This window comes from Belonocnema kinseyi, chromosome 7, assembly GCF_010883055.1.
Source record: "Belonocnema kinseyi isolate 2016_QV_RU_SX_M_011 chromosome 7, B_treatae_v1, whole genome shotgun sequence".
Taxonomy (NCBI): domain Eukaryota; kingdom Metazoa; phylum Arthropoda; class Insecta; order Hymenoptera; family Cynipidae; genus Belonocnema; species Belonocnema kinseyi.
The window spans coordinates 100079841-100093193 of record NC_046663.1 but is presented as its reverse complement, the minus strand read 5'-3'; the positions used below and the strand labels follow the sequence as shown (position 1 = coordinate 100093193).

At 28.1% G+C, this 13353-nt stretch overlaps 2 protein-coding genes across 5 annotated transcripts in view; one reads left to right on the top strand and one right to left on the bottom strand.

Annotated features, from left to right (window-relative positions):
- The window catches only part of LOC117175791 (cytosolic non-specific dipeptidase), a 23266-nt gene extending 21372 nt beyond the window's left edge, over positions 1-1894 (top strand). For both annotated transcript variants that reach the window (XM_033365530.1, XM_033365529.1), the window contains 2 exons: positions 1092-1565; positions 1667-1894. In XM_033365530.1, the coding sequence (XP_033221421.1) occupies positions 1092-1565; positions 1667-1711 (519 nt within the window). In that variant the 3' untranslated portion in view covers positions 1712-1894. The remainder of the gene's footprint in view (positions 1-1091; positions 1566-1666) is intronic.
- The window catches only part of LOC117175792 (alpha-L-fucosidase-like), a 58183-nt gene continuing 46422 nt past the window's right edge, over positions 1593-13353 (bottom strand). For all 3 annotated transcript variants that reach the window (XM_033365531.1, XM_033365532.1, XM_033365534.1), the window contains exons 2-7: positions 5376-5629; positions 4745-4990; positions 4298-4660; positions 3994-4212; positions 2137-2360; positions 1593-2004 (exon numbers count right to left, since the gene is read on the bottom strand). In XM_033365531.1, the coding sequence (XP_033221422.1) occupies positions 1906-2004; positions 2137-2360; positions 3994-4212; positions 4298-4660; positions 4745-4990; positions 5376-5629 (1405 nt within the window). In that variant the 3' untranslated portion in view covers positions 1593-1905. The remainder of the gene's footprint in view (positions 2005-2136; positions 2361-3993; positions 4213-4297; positions 4661-4744; positions 4991-5375; positions 5630-13353) is intronic.

Genomic DNA, 13353 nt, shown 5'->3' with positions numbered 1-13353 from the left:
TCTAGTCGGGAGTGGTGCTGACTGAAAACAGATGATTTGGAGCGATTCGCGCGCCATCTGTTGGTCATTCTAAGGACTTATTGAACTACCCTCGTAATTTAATTAAATTTTTTCAATTTAAAAATTCGTATGATAGGCTAGCGGTAAAAAACTGGTCTTTTAACGTTGATTACATTATGCAATAGTTTGCCTTCTTTAGTCTTACTTAAAATTTCATAAATTATAAATAATTAAAATTTAAAAACATCCTTAAGTTAAGAAAATGAATTTTAAAAAGCTGAAATGTGCCAGTGGGCCACTCTGGAAAGAAATACATTAAGTGCAATTCAAGGGGCACACTGCATATGGGTGTAAGTACCAAAACACGAATTTTACAGGAAATCTAAAAAACTGTCTAACTTTCACGCAGATTTTGTTAAACAAAAAAATGCATGCAACGAACATCCTAAAAAAAGCATCCTCCTCAGATGAAACCTTTATCAAGTGTACAGAGTTTCCCCACAAACTCTGATTTTTATATACGAAATGTTGCGTTACGATTTTATTTTTCAATTAAAAATAAAAACAAGAAAGTACTTTTGAGGCTGTTAGTTAGTTATATTGGACCGAAAAAAGAGCACTTTAAAAAAGATAACCATGCCCGAGAAAGCGCTGGTTAAACATCGACAAGCGCCAAAAAGCTTATATTTTGACATATAAAAAGTAACTTTTGCAGCAATTATTTCTCGCCAAGAATTTTTAATTTTTGACGGACAAATATCAAAAACCGAAAATCGACATGCGCTATGAAAATCAATGACGTCGCGGTGATACCACACAATGAAGCATGACAATCATGTCAGCAAGCATCGTGGCACTTAGGCCCGTATGCACTGACTTTTTTTCCTAGACCTACTTTCGGATCGAACTGGACCAAAATCTTCTACAGGGACACGAGTTAGGGGGAAACAAGCAATTTAAGCCAATAAACCGATTTTCGTGAATTTGGCACTTACGCCCGTATGCGGTGTGGCCCTTCAATTATATTCAGTTTAAATCAATTTCGCTAAAACTCAATCTTATTTTACGCATACTTAAATGCGATATTTCAGAAACAATTACTGATGCACCGTTGGCGGCAACCAAGTCTCTCCCTTCATGGAATCGAGGGAGCTTTTAGCGAACCTGGATCAAAGACTGTAATTCCGGGAAAAGTCGTTGGTAAATTCTCGTTGAGAATCGTTCCGAACATGACGCCCCAGGAAGTGGAGCAGAAGGTAAAAGCTCATCTTCAACAGCAGTGGACAGCCAGGAATAGTCCGAACATTTTGAAAATATCTATGGATCATGGAGGAAAGGCTTGGACTGAGAACCCGGATCATCCGAATTATTTTGCAGCACGAAAAGCCACGAAACACGTTTATAAAGTCGATCCTGACTTGTCCCGTGAAGGTGGATCCATTCCCGTGACTTTAACTTTCCAGGAGGTTACTGGCAAGAATGTTCTACTTTTGCCAGTCGGTGCTGGTGATGATGGTGCGCATTCTCAGAATGAGAAGGTGGATGTTCGCAATTATATCGAAGGGGTATGTTAAAAAAGAGTAGCGTAAAACTTACAGGAAAATAAATTTATTTTTTCAAAGGTACAAAATACAATAACGGTTTCATAATTATAATTTATTTACAGACAAAATTGCTTGGAGCTTATTTGTATGAAGTCTCTCAACTTTAAGAAGAACAGGCAGAGTTTCATTTGAATACAAATATAGGTAATGTTTATACGAATCTTGCAGTATTCAAGAAAACCATGTGATCGAAGATACAGACTGGTTTAAATTTGGTATGGATATATTATTTTTAACGTTTTATACACAATTTTATAAGAGGTGCGGAAATTAAAGTTGATTAAAATAGATTTTTGAAATCTCAGTTGTAAAATTTGTTTAATACTAGCACCCAACCTGGCTTTCCCTTGTGGGCGTCGGCGGGTAAATTAATCCAAAGTTCGGACGAATGTTGCTCCCACTGAAAAGTAAAAGAACAACTATACAATTTTAAAATAAAATAAGCGACTACAACTGTTTTCGGGAAGGGTACATTTGTTATTTATACAATAAATAAATTGCGGAATAGTTCTGAATTAAAAAGATTACATACTTCGAGTGCATTTGGATAGCCAAGGAGATTGATTTTTGACGAATCTTGGACCTTAACAGATCCTAATCCTAAAGTATTATGTTTCGGCCATGAAAGAAGAATCGCATACAATGTTTGACCGTCTTTGCTTTGGGTGTACCATACGTCTCCAGATAAAGTATCATTCTGAACTGTCCAAGGTTTTGTTTTGTAGATTGCTTCTCCATTCAAGGCTAACCAGTCTCCTGATTAATATAAAAGTATTGATTAAAGTTTGGAATTTTGGCTCCAAGATACCATTTTCATAAGTCCAGGGTGCGCAGCCTTCCCTTTTTTCCCTATTCTCAAAAAACTTCCACCTTTTCCCTTTAAATATACGATATTTGAAAATAAAATATTTGTATTGCACGAAAAATTCTCTGAAATTAGTGAATATGCCCTTCATTGGAAAATAATTAAAGCAATTATAGCACTTTAATAAATTATGTATGAATAAATAATGTAACCGTTTCCAGTGATAAAAAAATAAAAATAAATACTCTCAAAAAAATTGGAAGCTGAAATATTTTAAAGCATGTTGAAAATGTGAAAACTAGAGACACAAGTTTTTATCCAATATAAATGTTCTAACTTGAGCACTTTTTACTTTGAGTTTAAGAGCAATCGACAAAAATGAAAAAAATTTAATTTGTAAAATTTAACGATTTTACATTCAAAATATTTCCAATTCGTTCGAAAATTATAACGAATTTGTTATATTTACAGCTGTTAATAGTAAACAAAAATAAAAAAGTACAAAATTTAAAACTATGTTTTTTTGCTCAGCAATGACAATTTTTGTTCGAAAATGTGTAAAACTATGTTATTTTTTTATTGGGTCACATTTAAAAGTCACACATTTAAAAAAAGCCGAATATCTCAAACCTGAAATTTATTCAGCTTGAATCAATCAGACATTTTATCATTTTGCTTTTTCGAAAAAAACTCTGGTTGTAATTTAGGGTTTTTGAGATTTCATGTATGCATCTTTTTGCGATTTTGGAACGTTTTAAGCACCACAAAAAATAATAAATCCAAAAAAACATATTTTTGTACGTTTTCAAACAATTCTAAATAAGGCAGATTTTTTTTGAATATTAATAATTTTAAATTGTAAATTTAAAAACGAAAATAGAAGATATTAAACAATTTCATATTGTTTTCTTTGCTTGTTTTGGATGTCAACCTACAAACTGTCGTGTATTCGCTCTGCTGTATACATGAAAATTGTGTATTTAACTAATTTTATTGTTTCTCGGACTTTTTTATGACATGTAAAAATAAATGTTTAACCTTTTTCCTATGCTTCTCCTTTTACGTGAAAAATGACCCTATATTCACCCTTTTGCGCTGTGATACTTGAAATCCCTTTTAAGGATGTTCGATAACTATATTTCTCAAAATTCCATAATCGTATGAAATATTTTCGTTATTAATTATATAGACAAAATTAACAAAGAAATATATCTGCGATTCAGAAAAAAGTTGAATATCTAATATTGTTTATTGAACATGAATTATTTGAAATGTTGTATTTTTTTTCTCTGTTTAAACAAAAAATCATAATTCTGATAGCATCTTGTAAGTTGAATTTACCCAAATAGAATTCCGGATAATATTTTAAAAACAAAAATAAACTATCAATGATCAAGATAAATCAAAATTTTTGTCAAAGCGAAAGAAAATCTCAAATAATTATTTTTTAATAATAACATAAGACATACGCTTTCTAATTCAGATGTGAATTTAAATTTAGATGCTTCACAACCCGAATGTTGTTTAAATTTTGTTTTTCAGCATCAAATAGCCAGCCTATTTGTATTAAATAAATTTGTTTACCCATTCCGCGAAGTCTTTCTTCAAAAATTGGAGTTATTGTTCCCTCTTTCGTTGGTCCGACATTCATCAATAAATTTCCGTTGCAACTCACAGTCACTACTAATTCTTTAACCAATTCTTCTAGAGACATGTAATCTTTCAATTCGGCATTTCTTCGATATCCCCAAGACTGTCTATCAATTGTCATTGCATTTTCCCATTTGTGAGGCTGAAATGTTCCTGAAAAAATTATTTGAATCTTTAAAAGAATGTCCTTCTGGAATTGGGGAAAATTTCTATACAATAAAAATGTACTCTTTATTACCAGGATTATAACGATCTTGACATGTATAAAAATCTCCGTGATGACACAAAGCTTCAGAACCCCATCTATCATTTACAACAACAGTTTCCTTAACAGGACTGCTGTTAAAAAGCCAAGTTAAAAATTCTTTCGATTGCCAGTAAGTATCTGGAGCTTCCCATTCTCCGTCAGACCAAATTACTTCCGGTTTATAAAGTTCAACGAGTTCATGTAATTCCGGAATGACCTTATTAGTAACGAAGGTATTGGTCGTAAAATTATTGGCTTTGTCCTCCATATAAAGTGGATTAAACCATTCGAAAAGAGAGTGGTATAGTCCAAATCTTAAATTCGATTGGGATCTTATTGCTGTTGACAATTCACCTGTAATTAATAATTTTTTTAATTTGTTTAGTTTTAAGTACAAGAAAATATATAGATAATTCATTTATACAATTAGAAGTATACCTATTATATCTCGATGTGGTCCCACATCAACAGAATTCCAGCTGAAGGAATATTTTGAGGGCCACATAGTGTATCCTTCGTGGTGTTTGCTAGTAAAAACGACATATTTTGCTCCTGATGCCTTGAAAATTTCACTCCATTGGGTAGCATTAAAAAATTCGGCAGTAAAATCTTTGGCAAAGTCTTGATAAGTAAAATTTGGTGGGTAATTCTTTTTCATAAATTCGACAGTGGTATTGGTTTTTCCTGAGAATTATTTAGAGCATTACAAAATGGTTTTCCCATATTTAACAGGGATTTTAATTACATTAATTAAAAAAATATTGTCTTTTTTTAGAAGAAAGGCCTTGAAAATTGAAGCATAAAATTGATGTACGATTTGGAAGTAGCAAGTTTAAATAAAAAATGTCTTTAACTTTAGAAGCTCTTATAAATTTTGAGAGTTTCATACAGAAACTTTCAAATTTTTATGCTTTTCCAGAGTGGAAAGATTTAAATATCTCAGCTTCAGTATTTAAAACCTTTCTAATTTGAACCAATTTTAAATTGATGCACATGTTTTTTTTTTTTTTTTTTGAAAAAATTGTTCATTTGAAAACTGTTGGATAATTTTGCAAGTGAAATAACATACTGTTCCAGCTTTTCCAAAACCATTCTGAGCCAATGCTGGGAACACTGAAAACTCCCCAGTGAATAAAAATTCCAAATTTATCCTCATCGTACCATAAAGGCAACTTTCGGTTATCTAAACTTTCCCAAGTTGGTTCAAATGTTTCCAGATATTTTGTCTCTTGATCTGCTTTTATTAAGCAGCTTAAAAATGCATTTAAAATCAACAGAATTTGCAACCATTCACCGAACATGTTGACTAATGATGATACTTTCCTGAAATTTTTTATATCTTAAATTAAATTATCATTTCTTTGAACTAATAAACTAATGGAAACAAATTGAGCAATGGATAAAAATCAAATCCTTATTTCATGCTCTGTAACATTTCCCCGCAGTTATAACTATTTTGCGATTTATAATTTACTATTTCTTGATTTATTATAATTTGAACGTTCTTATAGAATTTTTCAAATCTAGAAAAATAAAATTCAATTCAGGTCATTTCTCATATAAAGAATCTAAGATTTTCAAAATTTTCTTGATTGTAGCGAGAAAATTCTAGTAGATGTATTAAATTATTTTATTTTAATATCAAAATTTCATTTTTAAAGTTCAACAGTAAGAAAAAAATAGCATTTATATGCATGATAAAACTGAGGAAAATTAAAAATCTATAATATTACAACAGTATTTTTATTTATATTTGACGCGAACACAATTAAGTAACTTTATTGTCAATTAACAGACAAAATGGTTTTTTTTAAAACAAATGACAAATATCAATTTTTCTATATTTTCATTACATTATTTACATTTAAATAATAGTTTTTTAAATCAAAACTTACCACGAACGGTTAATTTTTGCTAGTTTTATTAAAAATTTGAGCTTCTCTTTATACCTGGATCCTGTAATACGACAAACACAAACTTTTTTGCTTCAAAGTTCAACTACTTAGATGAAAATTGAACTACTTTCTTTAAAATTAATTTTTTTTGTTGATGATTCATCACTTTAGTTGGAAAATTTTTTTTTAATTTAACTATATTGTTGATAATCAATTATTTTAACTAAAAATTCAACTATTCCATGCTTGGTTTAACGTATATCTTCTTCAGTTGAAAATTCAGCTATTTGGTTGAAATGTCCTTCAAAACCTTAAAATTTATTTGAAAATTCACGAATTTTGTTAAATAGAAATCTTTTCTGGCAGAAAATTAATGTTCTTGGTAAAAAATGAATTTCTTTGATGAAAAATTAGTTTCTTTTGTATTGAAATTAATTTTTTAAACTGAAAATTCACCTATGCCATTTTTGTTGAACATTTTTCTTTTCTTGTGTGTAAAATTGATCTTTTTGCTTGAAGATTCATTATTTTAGTTAAAAATTAATTTATTTACTTCAGAGTTGAACTATTTTGTTGAAAATTCGTTAGTTTTCGGATTGAAAATATATTTTTGACTGACATGTTAACTATTTTATGTTCTATGTGTTCAGCTAATTGTTTGACAATTTATTAATTTTTTTGATACTTTGTTTCTTGTGGTAAAATACTAATCTTCTTAATGTAATTAATTCACTTTTGTATTTGAAAATTACTTTTTTTTTAAATTTAACTATTCGGTCGAAAATTTCTTAAGAAATTCAAAACTTGGTTGAAAATACATGCATTTTGTTAAAAATGGATTTTTTTGGTATAAAATTCATTTATTTGATTGAAAACTAGTTTTTTATAGTGAAAATTAATGTTATTAATTGAAAATTTAACTATTAAATTTCTTGTCGGAAATTAACTTTTATTCATAGACATTTAATCTTCTTGGTTGATAATTCATCTGTTTAGTTGAAAATTTAAGTACTTTGTTGAAAATTCATCTATTTTGATGAAGATTTGTCTTTTTTGTTAGAAAAATCATCTTTTGGGCGCAAAATTTAACTATGTATTGGGTTAAAATTTCATTGTTTGGCTGAAGATTTACTATTTTATTTACAAATTAATTTCGTTGCTTAAAAATTTTAATTTTAAAATTGAAAATTCCCTTTTTTGTTGGTTAAAAATAAATTATTTTTCGTTTAAAATTTATCTTCTTAAGAAAATTTTGGTTTTTGAAAATGATTATTTTAACTTAAATAATACAATGAAAATATTGAAAAATTGTAACTTATCGCCTGTTCCAAAGATACGAGTTGTTAAATATAAATTTTTATTCTGCTGAATATGTCTGACTTTGGTCAGATAATAAAATTTTACATTAGTAAATCTTAAATTTTTAAAAGTTTTATTATGCACACAAATTTGACATTCTTTGCCACTCCACTTCAATTGAAACTAAAATTCTTAATTATGTGTATGAATTTGAGAACATTCTTTCCGTTAAGTTTGTCAAATTATCCAATCAGCATTGTGGAAAAAAGCGACAAGAATGTTTTTCAATATCTTCTTGACACCTATTTTTTAGTGAAGTATTTGGACTTTTGATTATGATTTAAAAAGGATAAAAATTAAAAAAGTAAAAAAAAATAAAATAAATTGAATGGAAAAATTCAAGAGTGTTGTCCAAACTAGATGAGTAGGTTCATTTTTTCTTTTAATTTACAAGAATTTTGCAGTAAAAAGATTATACTAAATGAAAAGCCCCTTGACTCCATGTTGCATGGATTAGTCGAATTTGTTTTCTAATAATTTGAGTTACAAAATAAAATATGGAGACCTACATATCACTCATGTAATCGTTTTTCAAAAAACTATAAATTACAGCTTATTTTAAATAATAAATTAAACGCACTTTGAATCTGCTAAAAAAAATTGCTTTCAATGAACGCGATTTACAGGAAACTTTAGTCAAGGCTTGGTTTTCTTGGTTGACTGGTGTGAGTAGATAAGGTAGGTTTTATTACTTTTGGAAAGGAGGAGGATGGTGTCAGCAATATTTTACAAGATTTATGAGAAGTGTTAGAGAGGACCTTGATGACCTTACATAAGAAACAGTTCTACTAAGAATTAAAAAAAAAATCTGCCATTTTTGTGTTTCTTGCTATCTTCACTATTAACTATTTAAACTAGTGCGTTAGCAAAATGTGATTTAAAAAATTCTTATTTCCATACTTTCAATACTTTTGCGTATGCCAATTAAATATATATATTTTTTAATTTTAAACATCTTTTCAAATTTTTAAATCTTTCATTTAAGGCCCTTTGAGCAACCACTTATGTTTGATAAATTCCTGCTTTTTAAAAAAATGTAAAAATCTACATGATTCACGCAAGAAATTTTTCAGGTATTTGAGGCGTTTCTAATGATAAAAATAGATTATAAACAAATTATGTAAGTCTGGGAAATCATTTATGTAAACGTCGCACATTTGAGAAGAACTGAATTTTGTATTGTTTCAACTGATCTTTTTTCCAGCTGTCTCTAACATACATTAGATTTAGATTTATAAAAAAACTAATTTAAAAAAATACAAAATAATAATTTTTCAATCTTGCTGCCTCCCTTTTTCGATTCTTTAGACTTGTACATTTTTTGCATAGCATATTTCAGTACTAAGCCATTGAATGTAAAATTGCTTTTTTTAAAGCCAGCTGAAAAAAGATAATTTGGAAAAATATAAAAATAACTTTTGGGAAAATGGACTATCTTTTTGATTTTTGGTTATATAGACTTATCAAATTTTTCCTTCTTTATTTTTAGCAGTAAAGATCCTTCAGATGCCATAAATGTCTTTTAGAACCGGCTGAAAAAAGATAATTAAAAAAAGCACAAAACTGCGTTTTTCTAAAATTAACTGCGTTTCTGTTTATGTTTTACCAGACCTGAAAACATTTTTAAAAAATAAACCTGAATTGATTTGGAAAAGTTTACATCAAAGATTCTTTCGCGAATACGGTCGCGTTCACAAATCCAAAACAAATAAATTATGTTTTTTTCATAGTTTTATTGTTTTTAATATTATTTATGCTGAAGTGAGCAAATTTCAGTAAAACATGTAGAATCTACGACAGAAAACACAAAAAAATATGTACTTACTGATATATTTCCTCTGAAATAAATCACATTATTGTAGACGAATTAGAACTTACTTAATACAATTTAGCAAAAACGCAAAATGTAACTGATGGATGGGAATCCCCATTTCTTACGTTACAGATTGCACAATTATGCGGTATATAATGTAAAAACTTACAATGTACGATATCACGATTTTGCGCTATTATAATGCGTTAATTACGATATATAGCGCAGGAATTACTATATATATTGTAATTTGTGCAATATAGTTTTCTCAGTGAGCTATCTTTCTTACGGTATCTTGTAAAAGTGAGAGGTAAGGTCTACATTTGTAAAATAACACTTTAAGTAAGTTATTTATGCATGACACTCGTGGCATTTTCATTTTTTAATAATTTGCATATTTAGGAACATATTAATGATTTTTTAAAACAAATTAAATTATATAATTGTTTCACATTTTTCATCGGCGATCAGTGATGAAAAACATCACCTTGAATATTGATAAATAATCATTTTTCTAATATGATTCACATATCAAGTTTGAAACTACTGATCATTTTCAATATTGATTTCGTAAAAAAACATAAAAAAATCGAGAATAAATTGAGGGTGGCAGAAAAAAGTCCTTATAAAATCAAATACACGCAGTGTTAAAAGGATTTGTTTAAATTCTCATCAGTAATAAGTAACTAAAAAAATTTGATTTAAATTTTAGTTCGAATTTTAATTTGGGATTCAAGCGTAGTAATATTTTAGTTTTTCTCTTCAACATTGATAATTCTTGAAATTATTATTATTTAATGAAAAGATACTGTTTTTTGATGACCTTTCTGCGAAAAATAGTTTGTCATAATGCGATACCGTCGCACTTAATTTTTATTTTTTCGGAATAAAACAATTTTTTGTGTTACAATTTAATATGTTTATTATAAATATTATATGAACTCTATTATAAGTTTTTATTACAAAAAATTGAAAATTTACTTTTAGTTTTTATCGAAAGCCGATTTTTAAAACCTGTAACATTAAAATTCGACAACAATTCACTCTGAATGGGCTATACTTCTTGAGTTTATAGACTTTACATTTTGCATTGCAATCAGTTGGTTATCATCAGTTCCGTACTGACACACTTGAAGTAAGGAAAGTAATGGAAATATTTGTTTCCGTTGAAATTTTATTTAATAGTTATACAAAGTTTTATGCGAGGTGTAGAAAATAAACGTACTCATTCACTTATTTATTCAATTTAATATTAATTTATTAAAAATGTTAATTACATAAAATTATATAGAAAAGGGCAAGCTTACATCAATTTAAAATTAAAATTACATGGAGAGAGACGAAAAACGGGAGCTAGAAAAGGGGCTATTTTTACTGAAATTTCGAAATTTTTGTACAAATATCAAGATTTTTTCAGTACTTGTAGATATTTTCTTTACTTAAATACCCCGGAAATAGGCGGTAACTAAATTAAAAACGGTAATTAACTGGAAATACAAATTCAAGCAGCAAATCACATTTATGGTTCTGAAAAATGTGATATCTTTTATTTGGCATTATAACAAGACAAATAAATTAAAATGTTTACTCTTTTCTTAAAAAGTTCTAGTCATGAGATATGACTAAAACTAAAATATGGCATTTAGTCGTTTTTTTCAGTTTTTTTATCTTTCAATAAAGTTTACAAGTTTTCTCCTCCATCACTTTGATAAATAAAACTTTACAACTAAGTAATTTTATTTTATAATATGTACCATTTATTTTTGAATGTTTCTAAATATTATCGGTACAATTTTATTTGTAAATGATTTTTTAATATTGGTAAATAATTCTACTTTTACCATTTTGCTACCGTGCTATAATTTATCAACTCTTTTACACTTCGAAAAAGATGCGAAAAATGAAATTATATACAAAATATTAGAATATTTTAATTTACCGGTAACAAATAAATTACGGATTTCTAATATTTCTGAGAAAATTTTAAAACAATTTAGATTTTATTTGATGATATAAATTTTAATTTGATATAATTTCCAAAAATTGTAGGAAACAGAATTTAAAAAAATATACAGAAGAAAACAGAATTTAAAAAGACTACGTCTAATTCTACCGGAAAATGCAGGGAGTCGGAAGAGAGGATGGACTGGTCCCGAAAATTCGAAGCGAATAGCCAAGTTTCCGAAAAATAGTTGGTTTCTCATCTCGAATTTCGGGACGACGAGACACTTGGGTTTTAAAAAATTGTATGAAAACTGAATTGTTTTAAAGATATTTCGAAGTTTTACTAGTTTGAAAAAATTCGAAAATAATTTCAAGATTTTAAAACTTTAGGAAAAATTCGAGTAAATGTTAAAAAGGTTTGAAAATAATTTAAGACTTGGAAGGGTTTAAAAAGATTTAAAACAAAGTATAGATTGTTGAAGATTTCAAACAAAAGTTCAGAAGCTTCTTAAGAATTTTGAAACTTCTCATACTTCATGATTTAGAAAGTATAAGAATTGTTTAGGTCCTAAAAGAAAGGACGAGTTCGTTAACTAGCTAGTTTGGATAAAAATTCAAAAAGTGAGCGTATGTTGAAAATATTTGAGACCACTTTTTTCTGAATTTGAAAATTCTAATGACATATATTTACATTATTAAAAAATGCAAACAATTTGTCCTAATTACTTCTTTCAACAAAAAGAAAATTCTAAAAGTTATAGCACCTTTAAAATCAATCGAAAAACAAAATGTTAAGACAAACAACGCACGATATGAAAATTCGTTAATTATCGCTTGTTCATAGGACGCGTACTTTTTTTTCGTGTAAAATAACATTGAAAATAAACCACAAATAAAAAATTTGTGGAAAACGACACAAGTTAGGAAAAACAATGATTTGACAAAAATTGTTGACCCGAAAAAGAACTACAAATTTAACATGAATCACTTTTTGATAGGAACCGTAGTTTTTTTTTAATTATAAAAATAACATAAAAATAAAAAATAAAAATTTGTGTAAAAACGACATAAAGTTCCAATAGAACTGTTAATTTTGTTCTTATTTGTTGTAAATAATTTACAGAAAATCGAAAATTCCAATATTACGCCAAAAGACGTGAGATACGTAAAAATCTAAAAAAAAGACGTTTAGGATATTTTGCTTTATTCATAAAAAAAAATATAGAAACCAAAATCCTATTCTTAACATAAGAACGCGAGATAGAGAATGATGTATGAAAAAGAATTGTAGAATTTTATTCATTTTAAGGTGGTTCCGAAAATATACATTTACAAATGTCCGTCAAAAATCTTTAACTATACTTAATTAAGTAGAAAATTCAGAATGTGAAGACACATATAAATACTGCGATCTAAAAGAGATATTTTTGATAAAATTTCATTCAAGCATTCTAAATGCAAAGAATAAATATCCGAGCGCGAAGCGCGAGGTAAGCCATTATCGAGCCCGAAGCGCGGGATTGAACATACGCGCGCCCTAGGTGCGCTCAAACAAAAAAAGATAAAAAAATAATTAAATTTTTTTATTATTCCAAAAATTTAAAGAAACGTATGTATTGAAGATTTGGAAAAAATCGAAGCTTTTTGAGATCTTTGAAAAGACTTAAGAAAAAAATTGTTGTTAAGATTCCTGGGAGAACTATAAATGACTTAATTAAAAAAAACAACATTTTAAATGAAAATTTCAAAAAATGTCAATAGTTCTACAAACGTCAAAAAAAATCTGAAAAATTTGAAAGCATTTTTTTACCTTGCAAGATTTAAAAAAAAATTAGGAATAATTCGACTTAGTTTAATAAACATTTGAAAATTCTTCTCTTGGTAGAAAATTGATCTTTTTAGTAAAAATGTAATATTCAACTGTTTAATTGCAAACTCGCCTTTTCATGCTTAATTCAACTGCAATTGTGTGTTTCCATTCAAGAACAGGACGTATATTTTTCTAGCGCGGCGAAGTTGGCCCCTGACGACTAAAA